General features: G+C 32.7%; 1 protein-coding gene across 1 annotated transcript; it reads right to left on the bottom strand.

Moving 5' to 3' along the window:
- Positions 1–15306, bottom strand: LOC137820278 (protein TRANSPARENT TESTA 9-like). Its single transcript, XM_068624262.1, has 21 exons — positions 15000–15306; positions 14052–14103; positions 13889–13965; positions 13679–13812; positions 13472–13568; positions 13263–13320; positions 12239–12347; positions 11969–12092; positions 11700–11886; positions 11231–11553; positions 10865–10953; positions 10719–10789; positions 8493–8603; positions 7209–7274; positions 5865–6002; positions 5166–5271; positions 5007–5078; positions 4844–4902; positions 4563–4722; positions 877–1043; positions 1–626 (listed from the first exon to the last, which is right to left on the bottom strand). Exons 1-21 carry the CDS (start codon positions 15050–15052, stop codon positions 291–293), a joined length of 2589 nt encoding a protein of 862 aa, XP_068480363.1. The 5' UTR covers positions 15053–15306; the 3' UTR covers positions 1–290.
- Between the last annotated feature and the right edge of the window lie 3744 nt (positions 15307–19050).

Raw genomic sequence — 19050 nt, 5'->3', positions numbered from 1 at the left:
TTATCAGGAGAAGGAATAAAACTTTCTTTACCGGGTTCCCTCAGATTTACATTTGTTACATAGCTTAGCAATAATGTAGAGAAAAAAAATATGGGGCCTAGGTTAGAGCTCCTAAAGAATGAAAGAGAGAATATAAACTTACAAATCAGGAATGGCTAGTATACAAAAAGAATGGCACTAACTCAATCTACAAATTTGGTATGTATTTTAGGAGGATATACAAAAAAGGGTGACCGACTTAATGATTTCCCACCCCACGAGTAGAAAGCAGCCTGTTATTGTAAATAAAGTCATACCGAATTGCGAGGTGTTGTATTTGAAGAGGTTGTGTTTGAAGAGGAAACCTCGTCTGCAAGACCTGATAAATCCAATGAGGTTTCAAGGTTGAGCAAAGGTTTTAGTCTTCTGTGAACCTCGTCATGCAGAAAATTAATCTCCTCAACTATCATGCATAAAGCAGACTTGCAAGACTCCTCTTCCCTGAAAGCCAATGTCCATCTTCCATCCACAAAAGCTTTTGTCTTTGATTTCCCGTGGGTATTGAACTTGGCAGGATCCAGAACAGGTAAAGAAGATGGTCGAATCCGCAGATGTAACCATCTTGGATGTTTATCATCAATCTTGGGCTAAAAAATGAGCACAGAAAATTATTATAAAACTATTATATACTAAGTAATCAAAGAACAAATGATTGTAAAATTATTATATACCAAGTAATCATAGTAAAAGTAATTGTAAAATTCGATTTTTCAAATTACATTCACTGTTCCATTGTATCAAACTAAACCAATAACATAAATTTGCACCGTAGTTGCCAGCTATCCAAACTACTTGATTCCAGATAAAAATGCTAAGGTAGAGGACAAATATACATACATTGCACCCAGCCAGAGGAGCAGCAACCCGAACAAGTCCAAAGGGCTTCTTTAGTGGCAACTCTTCTGCTAGTACAAGCCAACCAGACGTTCCTACAGAGATTGCTAGAAATGAAAAATGGCGCTCTTTGCCCCTCTCGAAAGCAATTCGACAGGGTACAGCATTAACTGCACATGGAAAATAAGAGCAATTTTACCAAAAACTAGTTGATTCTCAACCTACAATACGTATATGTAACTCTTCTAACAACATAATGGATTACAACTTTGGGTCAGGAACATATTCACAGACAATAAAATAAGAAATAGAGGAATACCGCCAATTTAGTCTGCTAAAGTTACAAAAATCACCAAACTGACCATACAAATTTTTTTGTTATCAACACAATTGTAAGTTTCTATAAATTTTGTCATCAAATTAACCTCTCAAAAGAACTTAACTGTCACAGGTTGTAATTAAGAAGGAAAGACTAGAGTAGTAAGAGATAAAAAAGAATCTTCGAGGGATTAATTTGATTACTAAATTTTTAATGACAAATGATAGATTACCAACTGAAATTGGTTTTTAATTACTGTTTATTATAATGTTTTAAAAACCGGATTGGTCATTGAACCGAGTAAGACACCGATTCAAGGTTTAATGGTTCAACCAGGATTGAATTGGGGTTGATTGAGTCAGTATTAATAAAATTATTTTAATAATTAAATATTCACAAAATACTAAAAGATATATATAATATAATAATTTTATGATGTTAAAAACTAGAATAATACATGATATAGATTCTTAATATTTAAAACACAAAAAAAGTTTAAATAAAATGTGTATATCATACTTAAACAGAAATTTAAATAATAAAAATCAATATTTATTAATAATAACGGGTTTATAATTAGAATAAAAAAGAAAATAACTAAAATTTGAGGATGATTTTTATTTTTTTGAGAAAAAAAAGGTTCATTATGATTTATTAATATTTTTTTGTTCAACCTGTTTTTCACGAGTTTTATGCACCACTACCAAACCGGGACTCTTTCTTCCTACACCTCCATACCTTCTTGTGCCACCCCATACTAAATATGAAAATACCATTCCACCCCCTTGGATTTGAAATAATAAGGCTATGGATTATGTAATCCGGATATATTCCGGATTACATAATCTGGAAGTCAATTTCATATTTAGAAAAGACTTCCGGATTATATAATCTGGAAGCTAATAACACATCTGAAAAAAAGCTTCCAGATTACATAATCCAGAAGCTAATCTTATGTATAGAAAAGACTTCCGGATTATGTAATCCGGAATATTGAAAAGGATATTTTTGGAATAAGAAAAATTTATGGGGGTGGCACAAGAAGGTATGGAGGTGCAGGAAGAAGCAGCCCCAAACCGGACATAGGCCCAGTTCCTGGTTAAACCAGCCAGTCCAGTCCGGTTCTGAGAACCACAATTTATTATGATTAAATACAAAATTTTACTGAAAGTATAGCACAAATGGTCCCAGAGTAGAGAAACAGGTACAGAGAGAATGAACCCTGAAAATTTATCAAATACACATAATAATTGTCTCCTGTCCCTTAACATCATACTAGGAATATGCTCAAAAGTCACCTTAATTACAGTCACCCTGTACCCTATTCTACTTTAGTCTCACATCAACCAAAATTATGATCAGAGTATAGTGTATAAGTGAAAAGCTCCCCTCCCCTTACAATCCGAATTTGAAGGATTAAGTTGGACTCAAATCTCAAATTCTAACACAGTATCATAACATTTCTTAGATCCATTGTCAGAACACCTACATTTGCCACACTACAGGCTACAAGTATTGGACATGAGAGTACAGGAAAGTCATCATATCATAATTGTAGTCACCCTTGCAACCTCCTTGAGAGTTGCTTTAATTACAACCTCAAGTGGTCGTTTAGTCCCAGATCAACTGGTGATGTAGCCAAAGTAGAACATAAAAATCAGAATTTAACATGGACCCACCTGCATTTGCAACACTCCAGAGAAGTCCAGGGTCTGAGGGAGAGAGGGTTTGGAAAATCACCTAAAGGCAGCCACCCTTTGCCTGCCTTAGTTGCAGCCTCTTAGGGAGTTGTCTAAATACCAATACCAAACTCAAGACTGGAGGCTTAATTTTCTATATCAACTAAAGATATGGCCAAATTATATTACATAAGTGGGCAACAACGTTCTCTTTACACCTCAATTTTGTGGGATTGAATTAGGCCCAGATTCTAAATTTTAAGATATCAAACTCAATTCTAGATTCATTGTTGGGACACCCACATTTGCCACAAAGAAGCCACCTTAATTGTGGTCAACCATAGGTTTCCCTAGTTGCAGCCTCTTTGGAGGTTGCCTTCATTTCAACAAGGGGTAGTGGTTTAGTTTCAGCATTAACTAGTCATATGTAGAGAATATAAATAGGGTGCAAACCACACTATAAAAATTGGGTTTATAGGATTGTATTAGGCCAAAATTCTAAGATAGTATTAGGATATAAGGAGAAGTAGAAGTTAATTAAGATAGTTTGGATATTAACGAATTAGTTAGTTGGTTTGAGATATAAACATGGAAAATCCTTTGTGAAGGTGAAACCCTTGGAGTGAGTAGATACTACTCTCCTATTTCTTGTTCTTTTCATTCTATTCAGTAAAAAAAAAATTGCTTTCTCATTTCAATTCTTGGTTCCTAAACAAATTGATCTAACTTGCTAGATTTTCAAGGGAGATAAAGTATTATAGATGGAGGAAGCACAAATTTGGGCCAAAGTTGCCAATGCTTGTGAGGGCAAATCCAATTGGGTGGATTGCTAGGACTGAAAAATTGAGGTACAAGAAATTCATTCATTCCATAAGTTGCAATATGCATTCATGAGCATGGAGGGCGTGGCAATGTTTTGGTTCTATTATTGGTGCCAAGTGAACCCAATTTGGGTTCGGAATCATTTGATCAAAAGATTTTGAGGTAGCTATGATAACCACCTCTTTGAAAGATTGACTACAAGAAACATACAAGTGTGTAATATAAAAATAGAAATATTGTCTCTTCATAAACCAAATATGGGAGTTGTTCTCTATATGAATTCTTTTTGAAAAAGTAATGAGTTCGGTAGTGTTATTACTATATGAAAATAATAGAAAGTAATTAATGATGACAATGATATGTATTTCAAGAATATCTTAGAGATGTTTCTAATTTGGATTTACACAATTGCAATAATATATTTATAATGTTTTATGAACTTTCATACACTTTTAAATATGTATCGTATCCTAATACTTTTAGAACAATCGTATCGTCGCATTGGATACACATATAGTATACGTACATCATATGATTTGAAAATTAGGATTTATGACATATAAGATATTTGTATGTTTTGGAACATTCAACATGGGTATCTAACAGTACTAGGTGTTTTAATGATAGCCCACATCATAAATATCTATCTGAAACTAGGAGCAGTTGGTTATCATATCATGTGTTTATCGCTGTATTAATATTAAGATCAGGACAGAATTTACACCGCTACCACGCCCCCCACCAAAACCCCAGGTTTTTCTCTCCTTTCTTCCTTTTGCCATTTATCTTTTTTATGTCAAAGTAATAACCTCTTTATATGTAAAATCAGATAAGGGAGAAAACAGAAAACTCCAGTTAGGAACATTTACCAAGGTTGACTTCTGTCCCTGGTTTAGGGCCTGACAAATCAAGTCCCGAAGTCTGGGCACGAGAATTTGCTGGGAGATCACCAGGAGGATAAATAAGAGGTTTCTCGGGCAAAGGTCTACCTAAAGTGAATATTTGAATTTGGTGCAGAACTACAAATACCTAAGACAGAGTGGGCACACAATTCAAGAAAAAACATAATTGAGAAAAGTTTGACAGTGTTAGCGTGTATGCAATTAGCTCACTTGTAAGAAAATAACAAGACAAAGAATAACGAGAAGACCTTTGCCAATTCATGCATCCTTTCTCCAGCAGCAAATGATGAGCCTTCAGGTGTATCTTCTGTATAAACAGAAACGTAAATTAAAGGCGTTCTTACAATTCTCCTCAAAGCACCAGCCAAAGGCAAAAAATGAATGTCGGAACAGCTAAAGGAACAAGCTTACCTTCTGAAGATAATATCTGAGTAGGAAAAAGTACACATTTTGGTTCTTTTGGAGGGTAAGACGACTCCATCGCTACAGGTAAACAATTACTTGGTTGAAGCACAAAAGTAAAACTCTTGAACATGGACATCCATTAAGCACAAGAATATACAAAAGTACCTCTTTTGCAATTTTTCCACTCATTGCAAAGAACAGTGATAAGAAGATCGGGCCAGAAACCTCTAACCTCCTTTACAAGAGCAGTAGCAGAATTCTTGTATGAAACCTGTATTTGGGAGGAAAATAGATGCAACAGCTATTAGGGATGCACATAGCAGCAATGACAATAACTAAATGAAAATATGGTAAATTCATGTCTATACCAATACATTTGATTAATTATTTTGCAAGTCATTGACACATGCGTCAATGAAAGCAATCCACCAACAAATAGAGTCACTCATTGACTACAAGTTAGCAAATTAAAGAAACTTCATTAACAACTTTAAAAACTTTATCCTTTTGGAATTTAGAAATAACCCCCATACCACTATATGAGGTCAACTATATAGATCACACATCGCCATTGGACTCCAATATATTTCTTCTATCATACACTTTAAAAGGGTATAATAATTCACCATCTCTAGAAACACATATTCATTGCAATAAAAGATTTTCTTCTCTTATCTCGTCTACACAAAAATAATCAAGTCTTTGCCAGTTATATATCTGGGAGAACATTAAATTGACAGTGAACTAAGATGTTCCATGTGTGCAAATCAGCCCCAGTCAAAAACTTCAATATACTAAGCACAGAGGTGGGGATCATACATATACAAATACACAATTATAGGCACATCCTACTTATGTTCTTACTTGCAGCAATTCCAGGTGATGACTATTGAATTCAGCTTCACTGTAAGGAAGCAACTGGCGTAAAAGCCAACCACCAACCCACAGTGTCTCTGCAGAAATATTAGAACGGCAAAAGAGGCTAACTAATGCATCGAGCACCTGGTAAAAGCACACACAATTTATGTATTAAATTATTGAACATAATGTGATAGAACTTGGTATTGCAGAAAAGATAAATATGGAGACCAACTCTGGAATTCAGATCTAGACTTGTAGAACAGCAAGAAAAAGACACGAACAGATAAAATTAATCCAAGAGTACTCATAACTAATCATTATAAGTTTAAGCATTCATCTATGCTGTCCAAACTAGACCAGACAATAGATCAGCCCATTTAACCCAAAAACTGACATTGAAAAAACAGTATAAACCTGGTTATTGTACAAACCAGTGAGTAAACTGGAAAAAGGGAAAAATTGGTTTGTTTTTTCAAATTAAAACTCGATATCACAATGATTAATACAATTCTTTTCCAATGTTATGACAATTGATAATTATTTTTATTTAATCTCTAATTCTAGCATCTAATAAATATATCATGTGCTATTGAACTTAAATACTGACATTTGATTTTATTACATGTTATATTTTGCATATTATATGTTTTTATCTATGACATTTGTGAGTGATGTTTGATTTTTAATATTACCAAGTTATCAACATATTATACATATCTAATGTCAATAAACACATCCTTGAGTTTTATTTCCCTTAAAATTGCAACAGCCTCCAAGGCAGGGTTTATTTATGCTATCTGTTGGGTCTTTGGTCAATGGCTGTTTCAAGTTGCTATTTTAATTTCAGAGAAACTGGTTTGTCTGTCTTTGCTGCATACATCAGTAAGCACTCTTTAAGGCTTCAAGCTGCTATTTTAACTGCAGAGACATTGGCTGTCTTTCTTTGCTGCATACCTCAGTAAGCGTTCTTTAAGGAGTAAGCACTCTTTGAGCCTTAAAGCTTAACTTACCTAAACTTCTCTTTTATCTAAAAAATTCCCAAACTTAGCATGCTCTTTGTTGTAATTAATTTATTGTGTTTTAGAGAATATATTATCCTTACCCAGTGTACTTTACCTCCTTTCTCTCTAATATAATTCCTCTTCGATTTTAATTTTCTCTTTTAAGAAAATGATGACATCATTAAGTGAAAAGTCTACAAAAATTAGCCAGAATGCTAGTGCTACAGTTCCAATATCTTAAAAGAAAAGATGTACCAATTGCCAACCAATAAGGAGTCAAGGAATCTTTACATTTTAAAGATGAAACAATTACAACAAAGAACATAAACAAGATACAAACATGCACCTGAAATCTAGGCACACGAGGGCTTGTTACAAGATCAGAGCAGAGATAAGATAACCCATAAAGCTCCTGTAAACATCGGTAAACTAAAACTAAGAAAGCCAATATCAATAAAAGTAGCTTCTAAATATTAGTAAGAAAAACACAACACATAGCTTGCTCCACAAATACATAATAAAATTAAGTGAATCAAATATTAATCCAATTTAGATATAATCAGTTAAAAATTATCAAAATAAATTCAAAGTTTCAAATATCCATATGGTAAAATTTTATATTCAACCTATGATACATAGATACTCCCAATATGATGGCGCATACATACCAAAACCAATACTCATAATACACCTGCATTTGTGTTTTTCGTGTATCCTTTATTTTTGGATATTCACCATCCTTGAAGTACACACCAACCTCAAAATTATAATATACGGATTTGGGAGAGAGAAAACTTGAAACTTGGTCTAGGATAGGACAATCACGTGTAGATATTTCAGTTACACATATGAATATACATATTTTACTAATAACTAACATATATCCTTCTCCCAGTATTTAAAAAAAAAAGTCAGTATTTAAGTATTGTATCATATCATGAGATGCTTGATTCCAAACCCATGCAACATAGTATCCCACAAATCGGACAGGATATTTCGGTTTGTCCCAAGTTGACCCAAACGAAGTTATGTTTTGGTTCACCCGAACATAATATCCGATGCTTGATTCCGTACCCAAATCAGGGTATTTCAGTTGGTTCATACCTTACCAAGCGTCCTACATATTTTTCAAACTCGTACTTTAACAATTATGCAACAGTAAAAAAATTAAACTTAATGAAAAGCATAAATAGTTGAGGTCATTGACCAGCCATCCCCTATTCCCTCGAGGTGATAACAAAATTAATTATGGTCCCATGAGAAAAAAAAAATAATGAAACCACATGCATAACAGCAACGAGAACAAAATTTTACCAATTGCTCAAATTATTAACTAAACCAGAAAGGAAACTTAATTTAGAAAATTCCCGCATTCAATCAGTATTAAGACAGATATTGTTAATTATCCAAGTCCTATGACATTCCTGCCAGAGAAGACTAGACATGTAAATGTCCTCAATTAAACTAACTAAGAAACAAGCAATGGAAACCAGAAACAATCAGATGTTACATCTAATGACAGAGTCAGCTTGTAAAATTAATGAACTAAATAGAAAAGTATAGAAAGCCTACTTCAAGAAGGAGTTCAATAAAGGACAGCCACTAACACTTAAAACAGGAAACTGCAAACCTTAATCTTTTCAAGATAGGTATTGAGCTCACAGCCAATGCTATCCCTCATCGAGCTATTTTCAGAAGAAAAAAGTTGCTCTTCACCTGAAGCCTCGCCAACCAAAGCTTGCTGCAGAAATATACAGCAATTATGTAACATACAACAATAGACCAAATTCATCAAAAGTGGAAAGAAGCACCACTCCACTACATTACAACTAAGCCATTTCCCCCTCCAACCAAAATGAGCTCTATTTTAAAATGAATGAGAAAAACTAATAAACCATCTGAACATAACCTCATAGGTATACCAGTCAACTCCTCCACTATATTTATCATTGTTTCATCCAGCAACCAAAGATATTAGAACACTTTCGAATCAAAATTATTCAAACGTTACAAAGATCACGTTTTCACACATCATAACTTTATTCCCTCAAAACATAAGGTCCTTGTCATAAATTAATTCAGATAAATTCTAAACACAGGTGAATTGTATATTTTTCAAATTTTCAATTCCTCCTATCAACAAAAATTTACGTTTTGTTTGTTCTATTCTATCCACAAAAACAAATTTCTATTGTTCCTTTGCATGCTAAGCCTTGAACAAGGCCTTCTTCTCCAACACTTTAACTTCATTAATTGATTATCAAATCCAAGAATAGTAGGCATATTACTATGTGCCACGAAGATTCTAAACAGAAAGCCTTAACATCTTATTTTAGCAAACAATAGTTGAATAGTCAAGAAAGGAAACAAATGAGAAGTTAGTGATGATGAAGCAAGCTTTGGAAGCATATAGCTGACATTTAAATAGAAGTAAAATGTAAGTTTAGCAAGAGGTTCACTAACCCTAATTTTGACATGAAAATTGGAGATCGTACCATAAATCAACTCAAATGGCTTTAGTATTTTGGGTACATCATAGATCATACAAAGGAAGGAAGAAATAGATGGAGATGTAAATTCAAACAAGGTGAAAAGAAATTGAGTGTTTTGAGTTTATGGCAGAAAGATACCAATCTAGCTTAAGCAAAAGACTTAGAAGACAGCTATTGGACCTACAATGTTGTATGGCACAGAACCGTGAGCAGTAAAAAGTAAAAAGAACAAAATAAAGTCAACGCAACATAGATGCAAACATTGCATTACATGACTTGATGTACGAGACAAGATAAGATTATGGAGGAAGTGCACTTTACCTTCTGAAGAAAAATAAAGGTAAAAATTTTACCTTGGCTGATTCAGGCATGTGTGGAGAATGCTTGTTAGCATGGTTGTTAAACTCAAGTTTTTAATTCATTCGTGTTTATAAGTTTAGGAACCCAAAACACACTAACTCGTTTGTAAATTTGCATTATCATAAACTCAAGTGAAATCAGTGAACGCAGACTCAAACTCAGTGAACTTGCAAGTTAAGGACCAACTTTTGGAAGTCCAGATACATTTCAGAACTTGTGCTGTCCTCTTGCCAAAAAAACGATGACGTTTTCATTCCAGTAAAGGCTCATCCTTCAAAGATTTGATTAAAACCCTAAGCTTCATAAATAAATTAAAAAAGTTCATCCTCCCACACCCTATGAAGCTGAAGCTGCTATTGCTGTTGATTCTCAGTCACCTCATTCATTTGCTGTTTGTGAACACAAAATACTTCTCGAGTCTCAAGTCAACAATTATTTGTGTAATTTTAAACTCTGAACAGTGAACCTTCCTGCATCACGAAGTTAGTTTCTGACTCAAGTTTGGACAAAATTACAAGTTGACTTTAAGGGCCCTGGATGTGTTTCACCTAAACTCGAGTTTAACAACCTTTGCTTGTACAAGCCATAATTAGGGAAGTAGATCATACAAAGGGTAGCCTAATTGCTAGAGGTAGGGACACCAGGAATCTAGTGGAAAAAGGCTAGATTATTGCCATGGATTTTGTAATTTTTTTAAATAATGGCACTAGAAGGTAAATTCAACACTCAAAAGTAATCATAAAGGAATGACACTAAGGAAAAAGCTAAGTATTTGGCATAAAATGCCACATTTAATAAAGCCAGAAAATTTTAAAATGTGGAAGGCATGACATCATCTACAGCAGCCACAACAATATAACATTGTGGCAAAATCTATTATAAAAATTTAAAGTGTGTATATCAATAATAGAAATTATACCTGAAGCACCATATTGACAAATGGAGTCAAAAGTCAACAGTTAAATGCTTATATATGAAGAATGGTCAAAATAGATGCAACATACCAATAACTGATTCTTGTGCTGTTTGCGTTGTGGAAGAATTCCAAGCTTATCTAGCATGGATTCATCAAGTTCTACAGAACAAGATATATTAAGAAAATAGAATTGAGGTTACAATGGTAAAGCAAACAGATATTCACTGGCACAACCTTTAGTTTGCAGTAAAGTGGCAAGCACACTCAAAGAACCCAAAACTTGTACATCATCCCCTTTAGTAACATATGCAAGCAAAACCTCCCTACATCAGTTACAGTTCATGAAGACAAAGAAAAGTCATCAGAACTGTGTTAGCAAAAGTTCAAGATCTATGATATTACATTTTATTTGATAGAATATATATTGCTCATTGTCACTTCAATTACTCAGTAAAAACTAAAGGAATGATAGTTTGAGCAGGCATGACAAGTTTAAAAATATTTCCGGATCCAAAGACAAGAAGAAATACAAACTGAACAGTTTTCAATCAGACATATAAAAAATCATTTTTAAACTCAGGTGAAAAGAATGGCCTTTACCTTAATGCCAAATTTGACCTGCTACAATTATTTTCTGACATAACACTTTCAGGGTATAAACCTGAAGAGCTAGAAGAGTTTGGCACATCCACTGTCAAGTATTCTGCTTTGCACTCTGCACTATTATCATCTGGTTTTTGGCTTACGGATGTAAAACCACAATCAGATGCATAGCCATTGACTTGACCCCTAGAAAATTTTGTAAAGGTTTCTGAGGGATAAAAAAGAGCAGCGACTATGGTATTTGCCAAATCTTTGATCTTGACTATCCTTAAGATGCAACAAAGTAAGTAGAGAGAAGTGACAACACCACTTTGCATGTCCTGGATTAATGTGCTACTAAGCATTAATACGAACATATGTATCATATTCAATCAAAATACATCTAATTAAAATCTTGCAGAGAACCTTGAAACATGCAAATGTTGACCAATGTAAACATACAAAGCAATAAAGTGAAGTTTCATACATTAGTGTCCACTATTCTCAGGGAAGGAAGAAGTAATGGAAACATCAGAAGCATCAAAATGCTGTCTGTTATTAGCCTCCCAACATCCGGAATCCCAGCAGAGATAACATCGCTGAAGTAATACAGGTTATCCTCAATTTCATCTACAACAGCAGTTATTGCAGAGGTTGAATCTGAGCCTGGATTTCTGTCTCAGTAACAATAATTTCTCAATAAGGAAACAAAGAAATCAGAAGTATGCCAAAGAGAAAGAAGCTATGATGTCTTACTTGAGTGTCTCAGACACCAGTCTATATAAATCCATACACTGATTCCTAAAAAACGACACCAGGTTTGAGAAGTGTTCTGTGCGAGGTGTGCTCGTTATATATCTATTAACAAATTCATCCCCAACTGAAAATTGTACAGACAATTGTCAGAAATATGTGTGTGTGTGTGTGTGTGTATATATATATATACTTTAGCATCATAACATAACTGAGTTCAGAAAAAAAAAATTGTGGGGGCAGAGGGAGGCCACGTAAAAAGGTAAATCTTACCATGATAAACATTAAGGGTCACAGTACGTACAGCAGTGCGAACCATGTTCTCCTCATGAAAGGCAAAGCGTATTGCTTCAACATACAGTGGAAATGAAACTACTTCCTCCTAAATGTAGAGAAAAGTTGAGTAAAATCATGTGGACACGTAACATACAGTGGAAATGAAACTACTTCATCCTAAATCTATAGAAAAGTAGAGTAAAATCATGTGGACACGTAGAAACAAAGGCAGAATAACCTTATATCTCCAACCCAGCAAAAAGATTATTGAAAAATGGTTACATTACTTAGTAGGATCCTGAATTATTTGGAAATTTTCAAGAAAGTCCCTAAACTAAATTTTGTAATTGGGTTGGGTCCTTGATCATGTCATTTTTTAATTAAGTCCATATGATTTTAAGCCTAAACTAATTTGTTAGTGGTTTTAAGCCTCCATAAACTAATCCCAAGGACATACATCTTTAGCTTGAGACGCAGTTAAAAAATACTAATCCCGAGGACTTATTTGAAATTTCCAAATAATTGAGTGACCAACTGAGTAATTTAACAAAAAAATCAACTAAGCTTGTAAGACAGGATAAAAACAGATAGTCAACTATGGATATATCCATAAAATTAATAATCACACAAGATTGACTGTTACAGATTACAGGAATACCAATTGGCAACAGGTTTCGGGTAAATCTATTTCACAAGGAATATCAGCCTCAATTGAAGAATATATCAAAGTTTTGCTGCATCTAAACAGTTTTTTTATCCTTCCTTTGATTTCCTCTATTTTATTACAAAAACTATCAACACAGAGAATCTGCCAGTACAATTAAACTTGTACTGTCCACCTTTCATAACCAACGGCTAGGAAAAGAAATCAAAACTTAGTCTCACCACCTTTTCCATTTTAAAGCCATAAATATGAGAGCAACTATCCAATAGTTATTCTAAGACCGTCTTACAAGTTTCACTTAAGCTAATATTATGAATCACTGGCAAAATAACTAGACCCAGAAAGCAGAATACTTACATTGCGAGTCTTCACAAGTAGAGAAATTGTATTCTTGTTCAATTTTCCACTTATTGCTCTTCAATGACCAGAAGACATTTAACCAAGGAACTAGTTAGCAAAAATATACAAAGGGGGTGAACAAAACTTATACAACACAACCCCAGAAAACAGATTTATGCAGTATAATCATAAATTTCCATTCACCAATAGGATGCATCAAAACAAACCTTAAAAAGGATATGTAGTATGACAATAGCTCTTCGTTCCGAAAATCAAAAGAATATGTAATTAGGTAATTCATATGTTCATTACTAAACATATAATCTGCAAAAGTTACAATAAACACAAACAATTAAGCCCAACAACATTGTTAACTCTAGCTGAGAAACTAATGTAACTGCAAAATAGGGCATTTAATTTGGCAATCAACTTACATATAGCATGTTCACTTCTTAGGTTCTGGATCATAATGCTCACTGTCTGCAATAACTGAAGTGGAATACTAATACTTTTACTGAGTTTAAGTATACGGACAAAGTCTCCCACAACTTGCTTTTCCATGAAGAATCTGCCACAAACCATGATATTAAATTGCCAGAACTAAACAAATTTTATTTAGTAACATAAGCACAAGTGAATCTCACTCAAAAAAAGTTGGGTCATGTTGGTCGCCATATGTTATCAACTCTGCAATAGATCTCAGTGCCTCGATAACAAAATCCTTCCACAATACACAATTTAAAAATAAGGGAAACCATGGAAAACGATCCAAAGAATGCTCTGAGCTTACAATGAAGTTATTGTTACCTTATTAACATCGTTAACTATTTGAACTTTCGTCAACTGATCAGTTAAGTACCTGAGCACCATCAGGCAGCAGGACAACACAATAAACAATCAGTGAAGTTCACCCCATCTTTTGCTATACTATCATTAAGAATATATATTAACAAAATGAACTGTAAGTCAACATTGTAAATCACAACTGGGGAGCAACACGACTCTTATCCTTTATACCATCTCACCTGATAAAATGGCAGTTATACACATTTTAACAGGGGAAAGATGATTCACAACTGGCAACATGGATACAAGGATAAGGGATTTCTTTTTGCAACAAAGAAACTAAGGCTCTAAATGATACCTATAGAACGCATAGTTTCATGCGTTTTGATAAGTGAAAATAAACAAAAGTGTTAGGACACATTCTCTACCGCCCTTTTAAATACACTCATCATTGTTAGCTAAAATTTATAATGAATCAAAAAAGTTGCATATGTAATAACTGAAAGCGGCCCTCACTTGTTGGTGTCTCTGTAATTTCAAACTAAGTTTAACCAATCACTATCACTCATGTCCAAACAAAACCTATTACGTATCTGGTTACCATAGCAAATGGAACTTTTTTGTTCTTCCTAGTCCCTCCCTTTCTCTTTCTCAGTCTATGTGGTGTCATGCACTAAATCAGATTCTACGTTGCGAGTATAATCCAAATCGACAAGCCAAACAGTCCATAAGTTAGGAAGAGCAGAAGCTTCAAAAACCGAAACTCTTCACTTCAATTCAACCACAAACAGAATAAAAAAGAAACAAAAATCTCAAACTCAGGTATCGGGAACAGAAAGAGAGGCATAATTGAATCATCGGACACCGGAAAGAGGAATGCAGATTTAATAATATTTAAATTTGTGTTGAACAATTACGCGCATTTCGAGAATTTGAGAACACGCAATTCACCGGATACGTAATGCAAACCTGAGATGATCCAAGGAAAAACGATCTCTGGATCTCCAGAAGGAAAACCACATGGTTGTGCGAATCACAGCACCGAATTGAGCTCACTGAAATTCATGCTGAATCGAATTCGAAACTGCTCGATCCTTCCGAGCAGCTTCTTGATATATACATATATAGAGAGAGAGAAGGAGTAGGGTTTTCGAAAGATCGCGATGACAGAGACTGTTACAGAACGAAGCAGGAACACTTGGCCTTAGATTAACAAACCAGGTAGAAGAATTTCAAGGAAAATTGAAAAGTGAAGCAATCTGTTGTAATTAAAAACGAAGAGGAACTCGCCACTTGCAAACCGGGATCTGCATTCGACCCAAGGCAGTTTCTTCCTACACCCCTATATTTTTCTTCCTGCACCCCCACAAGGTTGCACAAAGACAAAAGTGTCCCTATATAAATTGTACATTTATTTTTTTTTGTATTCTGGATTATGAAATCCGGTAAATTTTTGGATTGACGCATCCGGTAATCTCCTGGATTGATGCTTCTGGTAGTACATGAATGATAGTGTTAATCCAAAATAAAAAATGCAAAACATCCATAATTGAAAAAACCATTCTAGATCCGTCAATCCGTAATTCAAAATATGCATTCGGGATTTAGAAATCCATAATTGAAAAAAATCATTCTGGATCCACCAATCCGTAATAGAAATTAGGCTTCCGGATTCAGCAATCCAGAATTCAATAATTTATGCAAACTTTGCTTCCAGAACACCCCCTCATCCGGAATGCAACATGATTCACTTCCAGATTGATGAATCCGTAGCACACTCCCAAATCCCGAAATTGTGGGATCAGTTTTGGAATTTACAAAATTGTGGGGGTGCAGGAAGAAAAATGTAGGGGTGCAGGAAGAAACTGTCTCGACCCAATTCATTGCATTATGTGGAGCCTTTTCCCATTTTCCGACTGCACCTCCTTAATTTCTAAAATGACCAAATTGTTCTTATAGGTTTTACATTTTTCTCTCTCTCCTTGTTCTGAAAATTTCATTCTACAAATATGGTTTCAGAAATTTTGGAAAGTGTGTTTTGGAAAATTTTCTGAATGAATAATACAGAAGTCACTTTAAATAAAGCACAATAGATTATCATTTTAAAAGTTGTGGAGGTGCAGGAAGAAAAAACCCATGTGAAGAGCTTAACTTTCACTTAGTAATGCAATGGGCCACTGCTATTTTAAAATGGGCCTAGTATCAAAAATGGGCCGCTTCTGATTTTGGCTTCTTACACCCCCTTTGATCCACGCTTGGGACAACTAACATTCATGGCTTACCGAGATTGGGATTAACATAAATGGTTAGACAATAAATATCCATATTATTCATATTTTGGATATTCATTGAGGTTACTTCTAGATTGTCTAATTTAAAAAATTCCTAAATTCTTGAATTCATAATGTTTTTGGATTAATTATTCTTTAAGAAAATTATGAATTGTCTAATCCAAAACATGTTTCCAAATTATGAATTTCATGAACATGTTTTGGATTAGACCTTCTAAAAAGTATATTTTATGTTTTATATTTATTATTCCAAAATAGTGTAGGATATATATGTTCCAAACAACTTATTACATAAGATTTTTATAATAGATAAGAGGAAAGTTGCCATTAAAATAGACTTGGAAGAGTAAAATAATACTTTAAAAAATTATGGAGGTGTTGGTAATAATTAAATGGACTTAGGTAGCAAAAACCTAATTATTTTTTGACAAACCAATTATTATGTGGTTGAATAATAAACTATCGTGACGGAGTTGATTTCACAAGCTATAAAAATAGTAAATTGTATAAAAAATTAATAAGTTGAATAATAAACAAACAAACAAAAATATTTATTTTTTAAACAAAAAAATATTAAGGTTAGGCATCACAGTACAACTTGACATTTCAGCTATGCTGACACCTCAAGTAACAATAATTATTTGTCATCACATGAAAAAAAAATATTATTAAAAAAAAACTACAAAAATATGCGAGGATTAGACAAAACATATATGTTAATTAAAACGATACATAGATAGACTATATCTATTCATAAAGAATTCTAAAAACATACTAGATGGTAGCCTATTACACCAATGAAATGATTCTCTATAAATAAATCATAAATTAGCCAACTTATTAGTAGACGCATTTCCTTCACACACAAAATATGAGTAACTTTAAACCTGATTTTCTCACAGTAATTAAGACGTATTTCATCGACTACGAAGCATCCAAGGAACACTAGTCCTAACAGTAAATGAAGCACAAACCAAAGAAGAATCACATTCCAACCAGACATTAGTAAGTTCCATTTTTTGAGTTTCCTCCATAACATGTATAACCTCATAAAATTCAGCAATCAAAACATTATGAACTTCAAAAAATGCAGAGAAAGCTCCAGTAAATTCCCCCATACTCCCATGAAAAATATCTCCACATTATATCCCATAACAACCTCATCAATGTTAATTTTAACCAAATCTGGTGAAGGAAACTCCCATCTAACAGGAAAAGGACGAAGAACTTTACTAGTACGAATATGAATACCAAAAAAACTTGATCTCGTTGAAATCCAATATATCATTATTCATTGAAGCTTTAGATGAATTTCCCGCTAGACAAGTTAAATATTTAATAACCGAAATATCTCTAAAAACATCAATCTTATCCTGAAAACGAGCATAATTCCTCACACGTTAAATAGAAAAAGTTATTACAACAAACTTAATCAATTTAACCAAAGGACTATCATTACTCTTGATAATCCCTCATACTTATTATAGAAATGAGCCGTAGGAACTCAACTTAAAAAACACGTATTAGAACATTCAAAAAATAAATGTTGAATAAATGAGTCATGCTTTTCCAAAAGCTTACACATAAAACATATGCAAACGTTTTAAATATATAATTATGAATTATTAAATATTTAGAAGAAGCTCTTAATTTTTTTTATCAAAACAATTTTATTTTCATACAACTTTTTTATTTTGGAATATCTTTTATTAGTATTATTTTGTAATTTCTTATTCATTGATTTATCAAATAGTTATGTCTTTGTTAGTTGAATTTTAGCCTGCTTCCTTATAAAAATAAAGCTTTTATATATTTTTTAGAAATTTTATTCGACTAATAATAAGACTCTGGTTAATTTAATGATGTATGGACTATAAAAAAAACTTCTACTGATCCTTCTTCCTATACACTTCCAAAAATTATTAAATAAAAAGAAATTTTAAAAACTAAAATAATTAATTATTATATTAATTAAATTATATATTATTATATAGTTTACTAATTTTTTTATATACAAATTAGTTTTTTATAAATAGTTTCTAAATTATAATCTAATTAATTATCTAGATTTTAATTATTAATTACCTAAATTTTAAAGTTAATATTTAAAATCTTATTAATAACTAATTATATATTAATTTAGAAATTATTTATTAATAATATTTTTTTTAAAAATTTTAAATTAATATTTAATTTAGTTAATATAATAATTATTTTTTTTATTTTAAAAATATTTTTTGTTTAATAATTCTTTTTAGTGTTTCTACTTTTTTAAGTTGAAGGTAAGTCTTCTCTATAAGGGATTAGGCCTTTTGAGTAACATATAAAAATCAAATAAAAAACAAGTGAGCCAGATCAATGTAACAAGAACACGAAACTTTGATTTGTTTGTCTTTTACTAAAAACATTATAATTATTTTATGTTTTTATTTATTTTTAAACAGATTAAAAATTTCTTGATTTATTTTTAAACTTTTATTTGCCACTCTTTTCTTATTTTTTTAGTATTTAATTTTTTCACATTTTTTTAATTCTTTTCAAGTCAATTTTACTTTGTTTTTTTCAATTTTTTAATTTCTATGATGAAATTGAGTGTTGATAATCATAAACAATATTATCCTTTTATTTTTAAAAAATTAAACGTGGAGGTTCATCTTCCAATCCTTATATATCCATTCAAAATGATTTTGCATGAGCATTATATTAATCTAGCATATTCATAAAAATTG

This window comes from Phaseolus vulgaris, chromosome 9 (assembly GCF_000499845.2).
Source record: "Phaseolus vulgaris cultivar G19833 chromosome 9, P. vulgaris v2.0, whole genome shotgun sequence".
Taxonomy (NCBI): Eukaryota; Viridiplantae; Streptophyta; class Magnoliopsida; order Fabales; family Fabaceae; genus Phaseolus; species Phaseolus vulgaris.
This window is presented reverse-complemented; position numbering and strand designations above follow the sequence as displayed.